Raw genomic sequence first — 17,480 nt, forward strand, 5'->3', positions numbered from 1 at the left:
TCCAACAAGAGAAATAATGTGCACCTATAGGGGCGTGTTAGTGTTAGTCGGAGTCTTAATTAATCTCTAATTAAGCGGTAAAAAACTAATGCGTTCTTAACTGACTGAACGCATGACTAAAAACGGACTTTTAGATTACAATATGTGAAGGTGGTGGAAGCTATAAAAACTATCTCCCATTATTGTATATGGAAAATGACATTTTGGATATGTTACCAGACAAAATTCGGCTCGTGACATGCACCTAGGCCTTGTAGGTTTTAAAAATTTAATCTTTTATATTGCTGAATATTCTCTGGTAGCTGGACTTGTTTTCATGACTTTGTGTGGAGGTCGTCATTGCTTGAGGTTACAACAGGAGCCCTTTAGTTTACCTGAGGGCTATAGCAACTCAATATAGATTCTATATGGGCCAAAAACATGTAATGAAAGATTTTCTTGCTCAGTGAACCTTCTTTCTTACAGCTTCTGCATCTTCAGACATCAATAAGTTGTACAATTCTACTCCCTAAGCACATGCATGCTCAGCTGACATATTCTACCCCCCTATACACAATCATGTGCAACACCCCTGCCAATGCAGAGGCAAGATGGTTGTTGCAAATAGCACCCTCTCTTTGTCAGGATCTATCTGGTGAGCCTGCACAACTCATCCAGAAGCTACTGCTAGGTAAACTTAGGAAATGCAGCTGTAGCCACTGCCTGGTAAGGCAACAGTTAACACTGTGATATGTTGATGTCCAATAATGTTCTTGTAGAGCAAGCTGGAAGTCGATTGGAGATGTGCTACCACCTGACCAAGGGAATATATAAACCCCTGGTGGGCGGGAGCACATGGTCTTAGGTATCAGGGCTCAGGCCGGTGGCACATGTGGCGTTTTGAACGAGTTTTGGGCTGTTTTAAAGCAGTCCATCAATAAACACCAAAAAAGGCGCAAAAACGGGTTCAAAACGCCACTTGTGCCGCCGGCCTAAGTCTGCTTCAGTCTAACCAGAGTGAGTAGCACATGTCTGTCATTGCTGCTACAGCCAGTGTCCATTACCAGCAACCACAGGTGCTTAAGGCCCGTGCCTAGCACCTGGGGCAAGTCAGGAGACTTAAGCCAGAGCCGAGATCCACCACCCGGACTCCCTCTCTACCAGGCCAGCCTGAACTTACTACCAGGCTGCTTTTACCCTTCCTGTGGTCCAGCTCTACATGACTCTTCCAGCTTGCCAAATCTGCTGCTATCGTTGGGCCGTTGTCAGCTGTTCAATAAAGAACTGTAAGTTTATTTGCACAATGTTGCCTCTGCCTGATCCCTGGATACTGCTATATTACAGACACTCAGGTATTGTGCCAGGGAGAATCAGTACCACAGCCTGTCCCTCCATCTTTCTTGCACACACCACCTGCTGAAGACCTGCTAGGTCAGCCCTCCGGTCCCCATACCAAGCACCGTGACCACAGTATGCCCAAGGCCTCAATAGCCAGCCACTCCAGTATTCTGGGCTCCGGTGGGGGATGTTGCCCATGCTAAGCTGAGAAAATGAGATACGAGATGGTGGTATAAATGGAGGGGAGATTTATCTGAAGTGTCTGAGAGCAGAACTCAGTTTTCATTTTCCAAAATAAAATTAAAGCTTGTTGGTTTTCATGGGCTACTAAAACAGTTGTACCTCAGAAACTTCTGATAAATCTCCCCCATTGGAGAGTTTAAAACTGAAGTCAAGCTCTCTTTGCCTTAGAAACCCGCCTTCACTGTAATTGATGGTCCTACATCCAGGGAAGCCACAAATTTCCTAAAGTCTTGTGCATTATGTTAATTACAGTGGAGATGACATCCTGAGGCCAGGAGAGATTGACTTCAGTGCTGAGCTCCCCGCCTCAGTGACTTAAAACAACCAATTTTTCTTACGTTTATTTTCAGGCTGATGCCACCACGCTGGGCTAGGAAACAAAGATGGTCTGGAAGGCATGAATCTGCTTCACAACACACTAGAAGTGGTTTATTGGGTTAATTTTTGCTGATAGGTTCCCTTTAAATACAGTTTAATGCTCTTCCGTTCCCCATTGGGTTCCATGTACAGCCAACTCCCTTCAGTTTCCAATATTTACAGTGGAAAAAATTCTGTAGGATACTGCATTATGTTTCCCTATAAAACACAGGAGGAGGAGGTTTGGAAGGTGAAATGTTCAATTACACTAAGAATGTGTAATGACCCTGACCTTTAGGCGCTATGAAGGACAATAAGTATCCTGCAATTGAGTACTAGGGGAGCTGGCAGGTTACTGCTGTCACCAACTATTTAATGTGCTGGAGCCTCTCAGATCATCATCTGCTGACACATGGTCCTGGAACTGAAATCATGACCCAAAAATGTCTCCAAGATGGAAATATCCATACATCAAGTGGTCAGCTGTTAGGAAATATCCATACAGGGAACACACCACAAGTAGGAGGCGATGATGTCTGAACAGTTGCCAAGAGCCTTTGACAGTTTGGTTTTAGAACTGCATCATCAACTAAACACTAAATGTTTGTAGACCGAACCCCTCATTTCGGCTTAGCCGTTCCATAGGGGGTCTCCAGTCTATCCTCTAAAGACCAAGAATGTGAGGGATTTCCACGTTCTTTAGGAGATAAGCTTCTACCAGAGATATTCCTCTGTTCCCATTGAGAACACACGCATGCTTGGCCAAGTCCAGTGTATAGTGTCACCAGAGGACCACGTGCAAATAACAAAAACAGGAAAACTTCTGGTTGTTTTTCAGATTTTTTTTTATTGAAATGTTTCCATCATCATCAGCGAGTCAATTCTTTCGGCTCCTATTTAAAGCAGCAGAGGTCAACATGAGGGTACAATGCGCGGCACATCAGACATCCACAAGCCTCATGAAGGTTTTCTGTGTAGTCTTCACTAAAGTGCACGACCCCGATGTGTCACATCTAATGCAGTGAACGGAGCCCTTTCATCATCACTAAACAACACGTCCTTTCAGCATCTGAAAATAAAAGCTACAAAAAAAGGCAGAGATACAAAATGCAGACAGAAGGAAAAAAAAACCCCAAAAAAACATAAGGGCAGTGGTGACATCCGTCATACAGCGACCATTAGAAAGCTCCGAGATGCTGTAATCCATGACCCTATAATGCCCTGGTTCATAATCCCAGTGATTCAGCCTCAGGGATGGGGTCTGGCAATGCCTCAGCCTCATTTTTGTGGTTAGAAGATGTGTGCTCTTCACCAAATATGGATCTGCATGTGCTCAGGGTTAAAATGGTATGACAGAAGCCAAAAACAGATCCGTCTCTTTACATATACAGCGCCCCTCTTGTTTGCAGGTTGTTTGTGTTATTACAACTTTGCTGCATTCATGTAAATAGAGCAGAGCTATACAACCCTTGGCAAGAGTGGGGTCATTTCTATTCCATAAGCCACAATCACATGAGCTGCTTTCTTGGGGTGTATTCACACAGTCATAGTATTGTACAACGCATACAGTGACATGGTCACCAGCAGGTCCCCCAGGTACACCATTCTAATGGACGCTTTTAGTTGCCTTCTGGTATAAGGTGGTACATAAAAGATACAGCAGACCCTCCTCCCTACAATGCTGTGTGAATACAGCTCCAGATACAAAAGGTTTCTAAATGAGACGAGACAGAACACACAGTAACTTATGATATCGGTACAAATCATCCTTCCAGTATAAAAAGTGAAGCGGGGCTGAGCAGTGCTCATTATGGAAGACACCCAGCCAGAAGCTATGACACTGGGGGGTGGGGAGCGTGATTTGGATAGAGATATAGATATGTAGAGTGGATTATAATCGGTGCAGTTTTTCGCCCAGGAACTCTTCTACGCTGTCTGTGTTCCATCTGGTGATGCTCAGTTCTTCACAGATGTTCCCATTGTCGTCCAGAAGCTTCAGTATAGGATCGGAGCCGCGCACATACTGGAAGAGGAGCAGAGCATCGCAGGTTACACATCATACAATGCAGCGAGGCATAGAAGTACTCCCCCCCCCCCCCCCCCCCTCCCCGATATAGGAGCACATGATAGAAACCAAACGACCGATACTACCTGCACATGGCAGTCACTGGCTTCAGCATGATCAAACTGGCAGAAACAGTCAGGACTACTCTAACCCCTTTACACAAAAGCCAAATGTAACGGGATTTTTGGAGGCACAGACTTTACATAGACCCTGTATTATTTATTATCTATTAATAGTAAATTCTGTAACATCCTTCATTAAGGTAGGTAGGTTGCTGTCACACGTGCCACTAGCTCTGGGTTTACAAACACCACACTAGTGCAGGGGGCAGGCCCCGGCTGCATATTCCTTACCAGTGAAACACATGCGGTAGGTAACCAATCAGATGAGTTTCACTAAAAATGTATCTATGCAATTGGTCCAGGGCATGTTCCTGTGCACTAGTGTTACACTACTCACTGCAGGAGAGAGCAGAATAAAGTATCTACTTCAGAGACGTAAGGAGAACAATGATGAACTCTCTCCATGCCAAGAGAATATTTCCCATGAGGAGATGACACTCTCGGGACTGTAAAGCGTCCAAGATGATTTATTAGGCCGTTTTATCTCTCAGATGTCAGTGGATACAGGACAGAAAGGACATTTACACCAACTGCTTAAATAAGGAGGAAATGAGGTCCCAAGAAGACAAGAAAAGTGCAGATGACACTTAAAAGGGGGGGAGGGGGTTACTTCTGGTATAACCACCTTTCACAACAAGGGACGGATGTCCCCCCCTACTTGAATGGAGCGGAGGAGTCTTGTGGCAATGCTTGGCTGTGTACAGTGGTTCCATAAAGCTGAATGCACATGTGTGACCAGCGCAACGACTAGTTGTGTTTAGGATTTTAGAGGAGTTAACCCATGAAGAGCTGACAGTCTGCACAGATTCCTACCTTGATCTGCAGGCCCCGGAAAAGCTTGGGCTTGTCACTCCTGACGAAAGCTGGGAACATAACATGTGCAGAGTTAGAAGACATCACACAGTCCAGGGTGTTATTCCAGTGTATAACAAATGGATGACAACCATTACACCTAATATGCTTCGTTTTTTGGCACGTCTATCAAGAAGTCTGGGGACCATGTTAATATGAAGGTCTGTCTGATGCACACAAGTCTTATATAGAGGAAGAGATTCTGTGCTCAGGGATGTGGTTACAGATCTGTAGCTCAAGGTCTCTATATTAGATATCAAGCGATTGTTCAGAAAAACTTTGCATCAGAAATATAAGTGAACAGTGAGGGAACGGCTGCTGTGTTAAGAAGGTGCAGGAGCTAAACAGCCAGCTTCCATCTCACCCCAAGTGCTTCATTCACATCAGTGCTGCTCAGTGGGCCTGTGCAATGTCCTATACTATCCTGTGTGCATAGTACCATGTATAGGGGGCATCTAATCTCCAGTTACCATCTCTGAGACGGAGACTGTACTGGACCTGCTAAAAATGCTGTAGATAAGAGAAATTTCGGTCAATCCTCATACACACACGGTTCTATTGATTCATGCAAAGTTATCTGAAGGGTTAGGTTTGCTTTAAGGCTGAATATCCCATCAATGGATCTGACGGAGTAGTTCACATCAAAAACCTGTAATCCTTTTATAGCACATCGCTAACAATTATCAAACTGTCTACTATTTTGGCATCTGTGGGGTTACTGTGGTCTCCCTTTCATTACCATTCAGTCCAATAAAAAAAAAGTGCACTCTTGGATTTATTAAAATTATTTTCAGCTCATTACCTACATAAATGGGTGTAAACCCTTTTTGGCCGTGGATAGGCAAGGGAATTACATTTGCAAAAGGGTTAAAAAATATATATATTATAGACCCATCTAAGTCCTTATTTTAGAAATCCAGATGAGTGACAATATCCAGCAATTACCCATAATGCTGCACCCTGCATCCCTCCCCACAGAAGCCAGGGCTCCTTTGTTTTAGGGTCTACACGCAGCAGAGATTTTACTACCATTTGCAGCCTCTTTGTGATGGATTTAACTCTTTGTGATCATCCGAGGAACATGAGGACAGCTGAGGCGTCCCTTCCATCTAATGTGAGAAGCAGGAGAATGATGGCGCAGGGAGGCGGCAAAAGAGACTGCGCCAAGTCCTCCCAGCAATAGACGACATCCTCAAAATTTACAATATGGAAATCCACAAAATAATACATCTCTCCAACTCCGCATACGGCGGCTCCGATAATTGATAATGGGACGAAAGGGGGGCGGGCAGATGTGACAGAGCTGAGCTCACTCACAAAATTTAGGAAGGCCCTGATAAATACTACAACCTCCGAATCCTTCCCTGCTGCCAGGCAACAGGCAGCCAAAATATGAGCTACAGACGTTCTGTGCACTGACATTTCTGGAAAATATAAGGTTTTGGCTTCCGAGGACACTAAATCTTAATGTACCTCATCAGGCAGATATTTACTACCCGATATTAGAAAGAGCTAGAAGCCTGGCAGCAAACACTGCAGAGGCTGCCAGTACATAAATAGTAGCGGAGACTTACCCTGGACTTGAGGGAACCTCCCCAATTTTCATCCACAGACCTCAAGAATGGCCCCTGCGTACATCTACAGACACGGAAGGAAAGGGTTAATGCTGTAATATGTAAAGCACCTACTTGTAAATTATGTAAGACGTTACATAGTTAATAAACTCTACCAACATTCCCAGTACAGCCATCTGTCCTTCCACTACAATAGCAAAGCTTTATGTCCATATTTTAACTTTTTGAAGGCTTCTAAAAGAGGCTCTAGGCCAGTGATGGCGAACCTTTTAGCGGCCAAGTGCCCAAACTGCAACCCAAAACCCCCATATTTATTGTGAGGTGCCGACCAAAAATTAAAGCAGTAACTTATTGTTCCCTGTTCTTCAACAACTTTCAATCATATTGGCCTCCTGAGGACAAGATGGATTTGCATTATTTTAGCTTCTTTCCAGTGTCCCTCTGTAGATCTGTAGGGGCCAGCAGAAGGTCCTCCAAAGATCATTAGATCCTGTCAACACCTTCTCCCTCTTCCTACAGTCCCAAGTAGTGAAGTACTGTAAGTATCACTTTAATATATGACTGAAAGCAGAATCTTTTAAGTTGCTTGGAACCGGAGGAAGAATTTTTGAGTCCTGTCGGGTGTGCTGGGGCGATGGCCGGGTGCCCACAGAAAGGGCTCCGAGTGCCGCCTCTGGCACCCGTGCCATAGGTTCGCCACCACTGCTCTAGGCTGCTGTCCACACAGCCTGACCTTATGGAGGTGCCCTGATGGAACATGGTATATCACAGGAGCAGAGTACCAGGAATACTCTTGTGAAATTTCCATTGCATATTTTCCTGAGAGGAGTCAAGTTTAGAGGCTGCAGGGGAGGGTCACTTCAGACTCCCCTAGATTAGGTTGTAAAGCACATAGACACGTTTATAATATTCATACTATTTACAAGAATCTCAGGATTGTGGTGCTGTGAGATTCTTATATTTTATAGGATACCAAAAGCATGTTTCTAGGGGCTCCTGAAGGGACGCTCCTCCTGCAGCCACTAAATGTTTTTATAGGTAAACATGTGTAGGAAAGCCAAGATTTCACATAAAAGAAGTAATTCTAGAAATAGTCCCTTTAAGTCAGGTCTAAAAGGTGACGCGTCTCTGCTGCCCGGACACACATGAATATATAAGAGTAGAGGAGCGCCGAAGGGCTAGTTTTTTCCCCAGGGGCATTTCATGCGTCGATAGTCTGAGACCAATGCATTTTGCACTCTAAGCTTATACTCGAGTCAATATTGTTGCTTAGTTTTTTGGATAAAATTGGGTACTTCAGGTATATACAGTAGGTATTGGGTAGACCCAAGTATATTAATCTGGCCCTTTAAACCATTCCAAATACTCATGTGGCCCCATGGGAAAATTAATTGCCCATCGCTGGCTAAGTGGATTATCTCCGGCCATACATATGCCATTGGATTTCTTCGGTCCAGTCCTGTAGTATTGTGCAGACAGGAAGACACTTGCGCTGTATAGAGCTCGCTGCGTACACAAAAACCCATCACCCAGAGTGAGGAGAACAACACTACGGAAAAGCTGGAACCAAAACACGGAAATCTAGTGAGACCCAATGTCAAGCGGATGCATTATACACAACAGCCGGCCAGGTCACAGGGCCAGACACAGGACAGCTCTGTCTCCATTGTGCATGCACGAGATCCAGAGGAATCCCATATTCTGCACATGGGATGGATCTGTGGACTCCATGAAAGAAGGATATTCATGAGGCCGGCAGCTGCAGTATCAGACTGGGAAACAAGTCAATCACAGTCACCGAAATTGGCAGCAAGTCGCACAAATACTTATCCGAGCCGATGTTGTAATGTGTAGTCAGTCGTCACACCACAGCATTGTACCAGCCAAGAAATCTACCTGCACAATATAGGAAGCAACTTACACACATGAAATGCTAATGTGTCCTACCCCAGATCCTTATTTTGGTAACCCATGCACTGCACCCACAAACGCCTCCTCATACAATGCATCTCCACTGCATCCAATTCCTGTAATTTGGGAGGCATCTGTGCAATGGAAGCCACTAGGGTTGCATCAATACCAGAATTTTGAGAGTGATGCGATACCCAGAAAAGTATTGCAATACTCAATACGATACTTTCAAGAAAAAAAAAAGTACGGTATTATCCGAATGTTTAGGGTGCGGTCACATGGGGCGTCTACATTGCATTTAGAGATGCAATGCAAACTATATATAACTGCATACTTTATATACTCGAGTATAAGCCAACCCGAGTATAAGCCGAGGCCCCTTAGTTTACCACAAAAAACTGGGAAAACCTATTTACTTGAGTATAAGCCGAGGGTGGAAAATGCATTGGTCACAGCCCCTACCCCACAGTATATAGCCAGCAGCCCATGCCCCATTATGCAGTCGACCTCCCGTCCGGTTGTGCAGCCGGCTCCCGCCCCATCATACAGTCGGCTCCCCGTCTCGTTGTGCAGCCAGCTGACGGCCGACACACACACAATACCATTGCAGCAGATGGATCGCACAGAAGACCTGCGGGGAACGCCGGAAAGGTGAGTTTTGATGTTTTTTGACTCCAGTATAAGCTGAGTTTGAGTTTTTCAGTACACTTTTTGGGTTGAAAAACTCAGCTTATATGGTATGTGTTGTAAAGGTTGTCCTGTTAATGTTAATATAAAATACTAAACTAAACAGTATAATTTAGGCCTCATGTAGACGGGCGTTTTTGATGTCTGTGTGCCATTTTTTTTTTTTTGCGGGTGGCAAACTGACCCACTGTTTCCTAGGAGTCTGTTCATCTGTCCATTTTTTCACGGTTGTGCAGACCGTGAGAAAAAAAAATTTCAGCATGCCTCATTTTGCCTCGCATATGGACAACGTACATCCATAGAAGTCAATGGATCCGCAAAAAAATTTGGGCAGCACATGCATGACATCCATATACAGAGTGTTTTTCCTCAAATGTTGCAACCAGTTGGGCAGGGCAAGAAGTAGGTAAGAAACCCATCAGCATTTATTTGCATATGTGATTGTGTACGGATACAATATGGACTCATCACAGACATCACATCCGCATTTTTTGCAGATGAGCAGAGGAAACGCCGTCTCAAAGAGCCCATATTTTTTGTCTTGTACATTTTAATTCAAAATAATAATAATAATAATAATAATAATAAACCTCCATAGTAAAAATAATCATCCCCATAATAATTATTATTAATAATCCCAATACTAATAATCATTTCAATAATCATAATAATCATCTCCATAATAATAATCATCTCAATAATAAGATCCCTCTCTATATAGCAGTGCATGGAGCCTGTGTCACAGTGTAACAGTGAAGCCCTTAGTTACATAAAAGGCTCCTATAGACAACCACTAACCCCATAGCCTAGCTAGTGGATAGAGGCTCTGTCCTGTATCTCTATGGCAGGTGGAGTGTGGAGGTTATTAATAAAAATTAATAAAAACATTTTTTAAAAAAGGTCTTTAACTAACAAAGCACCAAGGAGGCTGGGGTCGCCGGCGTCAGCCACAGTCTAGTTTGGGGGATAGTGGGGCTTCATAGCGTCTAATAGCATTATATACGGCTATGAGTTATTTAATTGCTGAAAATTTCACACTCCTTCTCTGCTAAAAATACTCAAAATTAGTAAGAGGGGCATTATAAACCTTCTGTAAAAATGTTAGTGCAACCTCTACCGTCTATAGAAACCACTGATATACCGTATATACTCGAGTATAAGCCGAGACCCCTAATGTTAGCACAAAACCTGGGAAAACCTATTGACTCGAGTATAAGCCAAGGATGGGAAATGCATTGGTCACAGACACCCCCCCCCCCCCCCCCGGCAGGCGGATAGTAAGACGCACCGCTGCTGATGTCATACTAGGCGCCGCCTGGGGGAGAAACATGGCGGCGCCCAGCAGAAGAAAGTAGACGGGCGCAGAAGCCAGAAGACGAGCCGCGCGGACATCGGGGCCACCAGAGGGTGAGTATATAAGTTTATTATTTTTTACTTGACTCGTGTATTGCATTGACTTGTGTATAAGCCGAGGGGACATTTTCAGCACATTTTTTTGTGCTGAAAAACTCGGCTTATACACGAGTATATACGGCATACATTTATATAAACTATTATAGATATCTGGACCTCAAGCTCAATGGAGAACGTTCAATCTAAGTAAAATGGGAACAGCAGATCTGCTTCAGACGTATCATACTTGGCTTGCACCAGAATCCTGCCATCAGTTTATAGTACACCATCACATTGTAAGCCACATCCCTTCTCTGTAAAGTCAAGGCCTATCGATGGGAAGGTGGTCTACCACATCTCTATGGCATATAACACATGTGGCACTCGTAGGACATTTCTTTAACAAAATTTATGGCAGGAATCTGCACATTTAGCGGTTTTTATCAACAGTATTTATAGTCCACGAGATACGAACCGCCAGTTGTTCCCAGAGCAGGACATAAAGGTCCAAACATCACCTATCACTGCCCAAAACGGAAGTGAACAGAACCAGGAACACCCTCCAGTACAGAGTTTCTTCTATTCAGATCCAAATGCTGCCCCTTCAGGAGTTTGACACTCCCCTTGATAAAGCGCCATAGCGAAACACGTGTCGGGGCATACGGTGTGTGATCCCTTCTTTGCTATGGTATTTTAGTCTCCTTTCCGTTATGACCATACAGTTCTCTACTGAATGTTTTACATGTGATTTTTCTATTACCCTCCAGGTTTATGATTTATAATTGAATATCGGAGTACTAATATAGCTCCTACTTCCTGGCTTATATGTGCAGTACTATGGATACACACATTTTTAATTGATTGTGGTCCATCAACTGTTCTGTATGAATTAGTTTTTATCTGTGCATCAATAAAGATTTACATGGTTCTATACCTTGTGATTTATAAGCTTTTTTTCTTGATCAAGTTTTCGTGCCATCTCATTCATACTGAACGTACATTTAGTCTATTGTGCCCAGTTTTGTCATTCTGCAAAAGCTTTTAAATATGTGTGGCCCTTCGCATACAAACCTCACACAGTACCTTTTAGATGTATTTATACAGGTTTCACTGACGCTACCATTCTTATAAAAAAAGACTTATTGAAGACAGTCATGTAGGAGGGAGCTGCAGTACACAGTCAAGATATCCTGCCCTCCTAGCTGACACTGCTAACCAGGCTGAAGAGAATTTCTGAGGGAGGGGTGAGGAGCAACTTCGATTCCTCTTCACACAGCCGATGTCACTTTCACCATCTACTTTCTGGGGGAGTGGTTAATGATACAGAAGAGCCAAGTCACAGACAACCTCTCTCTAGGTTCCAGAAAGTCACTGCAGCATTTCCTACCCCTGGTAATAAGTAAATAGAGCTGTATATGTTTGTAGTTGAATATTGGCAGACTGTCCCCAAGTACTAGTTTCATAGCTGCAGCCTAGCCATAGCAGTAAGACCTGTCAATCAAGAACAGAGAGGGAGGGCAGTGCAGAGAATAAATATGCAAGACTCACCTCAGGAAAGTTGCACAAGTTTACAAATTGATTTTTTTTTTTTTAACATTGCAGCCATGGAAAGGAATCATTTGGGGTGCAGTCACACGGTGCGTTCTTGGTGCGCTTTTAAAGACGCATGGATTTTTGCATGTTTACCATGCTTCTGGCTGGTTTAAGCAGCTCTGAAAATGTTAGTACAGCTGCTTACACTTCCAGAAGTAAAGAAAAACAGATTCAAACCAGCCAAACGCAAGGAGAACATGGCAAAACACATGCATTTTAAGTGTGTTTAAAAAGGCACCAAGAACGCACCGTGTGACTGTACCCTTAGGGATAAGGGCAATGGTTTTAAATTATTTTTTTTTAATGAAGTATTTAAGCTGAAGTGCATTTGGATTGGGGCTGTGAAAGAAATAGCAAGAGGGTCTGGTCACACATGGCAATTGTGTATACAAATGCAATGCATGCCCCTGGTGATGGACCTCGGCCTGATTGCATACATGTAGCCATGGAAATGAATGCCACCTCCGGATGCTTGTGTTGCGTTTGTAAACACAACGCAAACGCCACGTGTAACCACTACCAACAAAATCGTTATACGAGAGCAAGACGCACAAAGTCACCGAAAATTTACAAGAAGGTCTAAAACCTCCCATATACACACGTGACAGGGGGTCTTTTGGATTGAGCACATTGACTTTTATCATGCCCTGAATCTAAGTGGCTCATTCCCCTCCATGCATTGGCAGCACTTGGCTGCTTGGGAAAATAGAGTATGAATAAATGGGGAGAGTGGGACAGAAAGAATTCCGTTGGACTAGTGAGAGCTTATCCAATTGCTACTGGAAACCCTGGTCAGGTTATACAGAATGAGCCCAGTGCTAAGGGCTGGACTCCTTGAATCATAATGAAATCTGATGCAAAGAGTTCTTGCATCATATTTCAAGGAGTTCAGTCCCTGGAATCTGGGAGCAGATAGTAAACAGATTTTGAGCTGTATTTTTCTGAAGTTGATGAAACCGTGGGTTATAACTTACTTTTCTTGATTCCAAGTGTGCCTCTTCCTGGCAGCACTGTCTGCAGAAGGGCTCAATTGGATTCAGCCCAAACTGTCCAAGCTGGTCACACGAACTGCACAATAAGTTACTGGAAAAGCCGACATCCCTGCATGCTTCTGAGGACAGCTCAGCTCCATATGTGGATATCTGAAAGAGATGAAATCATTAATATAATACACAGAAAGACAAAATAGTTGGGTGTGAAGAAGCCTATTAAATATTTTAATAGAAGACACCTTTAAAGATATCACATTAATGCACAACGTATATACGGCCGCAAATTTACGGGTGCATATATGTCCCCCATAGTTGTCTATGGCGCCAGGCTCGATAGTGCTCACAGTCCGCAAAAAAGATAGAAAGTGCTCTATCTTTGTCCATAACAACGGCCGGGCGGGCACACGGTAGTGACTATCAGGCATAATATAAGATTGTCTAGTTCTTTGCACCAGAAAAATTTATCAAAATCACAAAGCATTACTTTTTATTAGGCCACACTCTTAGGCTACATTCACAAGGCCGTAGGCTTGCAGCCGTAAATAAGTGCCCCGCAGGCCAGCGACGGGCGCACGGAGCGATACGCACCACTCCCTACACGGGGGAGGGAGCTTTCGCCTCTCCATGGCACTGGACATATAGCTGCGCGGCTACGGCCCGGCAGGTATATGTTCGTATGAATGTAGCCTTATAGTGTAAACAGTTACTTCTTTATTAACATTCCAGCGCCTTCTACTTGTGTTGTCCAATGATTCCGGTTAGAATTTTCTCTCCAGCCACCTCCATTTCTGATTAACCAATGTTAATATTTTCTGATCTCTACCGTCAGACAAAGCCAGGATGCCTTCTGCAGCCCGGTATCAACCATCTGACAGGATATCACCTAATTATTGTGAATACCCAATATGATAATTGACTTATGTCAAATGGGTGGTCCTGCGCTGTAGCAGTAAACCTGGCTCCACCTATTTGACACTAGAGAGCCAAATCTAATGACACTAATTAATCAGGAACAGTAGGGGTAAAAGAGAGAAGTCTCAGTACAGTTTGTCTGCTCAAGATCTATGCAAATGCAATGCAAATGTAGAAAGATTATTAAAAAAAAAAAAAGCGGAGAACATGATTGGCGTAAAAATGGAACAGTAGGATTGTATGCTCCACTGACGTGTACTTAAAAAATTTGCCTGCATGATGACTGACCAGTCTCCTCCATTGTACAATCAACTACAATCGCAGCGAAGCAGTTTTAATGGCAGACTGAAAGAAATTAGATGTAGGACAGATAGATACAAAAAAATCATTTATGACATGTACTATCCATTTGTCAAATATTAAAAAGGTGGTCTACTACAAGAGTTGTAAATCAGTGGTCATGGATATGGCTGTTTGTATTTGCATAGGAGTGTAGGTTTCGGATATGAGTATACGGTATTGTACAGGTTGGAGTGATTAGCAGTTTTATGTCTCGGGTTTTATATTTTTATGTCTTTATTTTATTGTATGTACAGTCTGTTTGTCAAACTGGTTGCGACATCTTCTTTTCCCCCTTTTCGGGGACAAATTATTATTATTACAGCAGAAAGAGTGGAGTGAGACCAACCAAAGGGTGCAAGAAGCTGGAGATAAAAGGTTAAAAGATGTGTATCTGAATGCAGCCTCTTCAACCTCAATTCTAAAACAAAGGCAACGACAAGGTGGAGCTGACCCTACGTCGTTTTGCATGGTTGCATAAATGTGCACAAGTTCCAGAAAGAGATTTCCTCTTTCTACTTTTAAAGCCACAAAGCTAAAGCCAAACCCCGAGACAAACACAAAAGCAAATCTACTTAATATTAGTTATCCACTGCCTCCTTTGCTCCAAATGTATACTAATAGCACCTCTGATCTGGTTTTATAGGCTGCTACACCCTCCCCCCGGGCAGGAAGTCTTCACTGCACAATGCTGAGGGAGTGCAAGACCATATAACAGCCTGTAAAGCCAGATCAGAGGGGCTATGGTAGCCCATCAGATTTATTAACATAATTTTAACAGTTGATTTTAGAAGGATGTCTGGATAACAAATATAATAGGATTACTACAGTCACAGCGTCTGGATCTACGAGGAAGTGTCCCTGGTTTATCATGATGGATTTTGATGGTGGATTTTCTTTAAAGGAAACCTACCACTTGATCCCAGCAAAAATGATGCCTGCCCCATGTTCATTGTGTTCCTCCTCCTCGGACCGAGAGCCGGTAACATCACTCGTCTCATCTCACGCATGTGCAGACAGTGAATGTTGCAGCTGTGCAAGATTCACTGACTGCACATGCGCGAGAAGTGCCGAGTGCCGTCACCGACTCTCAGTCCAAGGAGGAGGAACACAATGAACATGGGGCGGGCATAATTAAATATCTGGGTTGTGCAGAATTGCCGTGGTGACATAAGTAAAGCGCCAAAGCCACATTTCTATAGATTATAAAATACTTTTTTGCCTAAACTATCGTTTTTTTTTTGTCCCTAAACAAAGTATGTCCTGGGGTCAGTGGTAAAGAGCCCAGAGGGTGGTGTGAGGAGGTCATTTCGGACGGGGTCAAGTGGTAGGTTTTCTTTAAAGCAAACCTACCTACAAGGTAGGTGCATGTAATGAATGTAATGCCATTTTTAGGGCTAATCCTTTAGTCCTCACAATCTTTTAGAAAGTTTAATGGCCTTGAAATGCAAGTTTTCTAAAGAGGCTACTGGGGCGTTGAGTAGCCAGAGCGGAGGCTATGCTGCGCGGCTACTCCACGCCCCAGTGGCCTCTTTGATGCTCCTACCAGATATCTTGAGCGCACAGCTGCGCGATCTCGCGTATGCGCAGAACATAGGGCAGCAGCTGCACGATCTCGGCTCCAAATCTGGAGCTACTGCGCAGAACTCTGGCATCATGGACGAGTGGACCAGAAGATGTCTGGTAGTAGGATCAAAGAGGCTACTGGGGTGTGGAGTAACCGCAATGTGTAGCCTCCGCTCCGGCTACTCCACGCCCCAGTAGCCTCCTCCTAAGAAAATGTGCATATCAAGGCCATTAAACTTTCTAAACGATTGTGGGGACTAAAGGATTAGCCCTAAAAGGAGTTTATCCTTACATCCGTCAGATGCACCTACCACCCGATCTACCTTAATAGGTAGATCCATGGTGGAAGTTTTCCTTTAAGAATAATAAGAATCAGTGGACAAAATAAATAAAAACAAACCTTTCATTAAAGGGGTTATCCGGGTTTAAATTTTTTTTTATGTCCGGGCTGGGGAGGGCTAGTTAAACATAATAAACATGTACTTACCCCCTCCGGCGGCGCCGATGTCCCGCGCCGCGGTCCCTTCGATCCGTGCCCCTGTTTGTTTACAGGGGCACGGAAGCCGCGCACAGGGAGCTTCCGGTCCACGATGTGGACGGCTCCTCCCATGCGTCCCTATCTCTCAGCGTTGTAAGCGCTGAGAGATGGTGCGCATGGGAGCTTCCGGCCGGCCGGAAGCTCCCTGTGCGCCGGTGTAATGAAACCGGCGCACAGAGAAGACGGGCCGCGGCGCGGGACATCGGCAGCACCGGAGGAGGTAAGTACATGTTTATTATGTTTAACTAGCCCTCCCCAGCCCGGACATAAAAAAAAATTTAAACCCGGATAACCCCTTTAACATCGGTTTAACAAAGAATATTTTAGTTTTTCAAAAACGAATAATAATTGAAGACATGTCCTTTGGAATGGACAGGCTGCTTATAGCTATGGATATTGTATACTGCAGTGTGAGCAGTGACCGATCACACACAAGCTGACACCGGGGACGGTGAGAGCCATAGCTCCGGCTTCATGCACAGAGCAGGATACAAGCCGGAGCCAACAGGAAGCGGCCGGGAGCCACGTCACCCGAGCTATGCTCCCAGCGCTCACCCCCGGCATCCTCCGGGCACGCCGTGTGCCAGTGTTATAGCATGCAGGGGCGGGGGTGACACCCAGCACCGGGTACCGTCACACTTACCGCCTGGAGAGCGGCGACAATCCACAGGAGCAACCTGTCCGCCACCATCTTGCGAGCCGGTACTGAGTGTGAGGACCCCTGTGCTGTCCTTATAACTGCCGGAAGAAGAATAGCTGTGAGCGCCGCGTCATAGATACAAGATACGTAGAGATGAATAGAAGTGAGCGCAGCTTTAGCTTCTGTCTAAAGTTATTATGACTCGAAATATTTTCTGCGGAATATACAGTTTTGTGCTGTGAATGTAAATACCTATCTAATATGAGATGTAGTATCAGTAGGATGCATCAGTGTATTCAAATGCACAATTTGGGTCTTTTGAACGTCGCGGTTTATCCGTCAGGCAGTGACATAGACAGCTATAGGTTAGGTCCCCGGGG

General features: G+C 44.2%; 1 protein-coding gene and 1 long non-coding RNA gene across 2 annotated transcripts in view; one reads left to right on the forward strand and one right to left on the reverse strand.

The window, feature by feature from the left end:
* LOC140104318 (uncharacterized) overlaps positions 1-2,993 on the forward strand; it is a 22,015-nt gene extending 19,022 nt beyond the window's left edge. The window contains exon 2 of the long non-coding RNA XR_011850290.1: positions 1,911-2,993. This is a non-coding gene — a long non-coding RNA (uncharacterized lncRNA). The remainder of the gene's footprint in view (positions 1-1,910) is intronic.
* SELENOF (selenoprotein F) lies at positions 2,745-17,473 on the reverse strand. The gene is made up of 6 exons (XM_072127814.1): positions 17,353-17,473; positions 17,104-17,198; positions 13,088-13,255; positions 6,531-6,594; positions 4,918-4,967; positions 2,745-3,940 (listed from the first exon to the last, which is right to left on the reverse strand). Exons 2-6 carry the CDS (start codon positions 17,149-17,151, stop codon positions 3,809-3,811), a joined length of 462 nt encoding a protein of 153 aa, XP_071983915.1. The 5' UTR covers positions 17,152-17,198; positions 17,353-17,473; the 3' UTR covers positions 2,745-3,808.
* Between the last annotated feature and the right edge of the window lie 7 nt (positions 17,474-17,480).

Source organism: Engystomops pustulosus, chromosome 10 (assembly GCF_040894005.1).
Source record: "Engystomops pustulosus chromosome 10, aEngPut4.maternal, whole genome shotgun sequence".
Taxonomy (NCBI): Eukaryota; Metazoa; Chordata; class Amphibia; order Anura; family Leptodactylidae; genus Engystomops; species Engystomops pustulosus.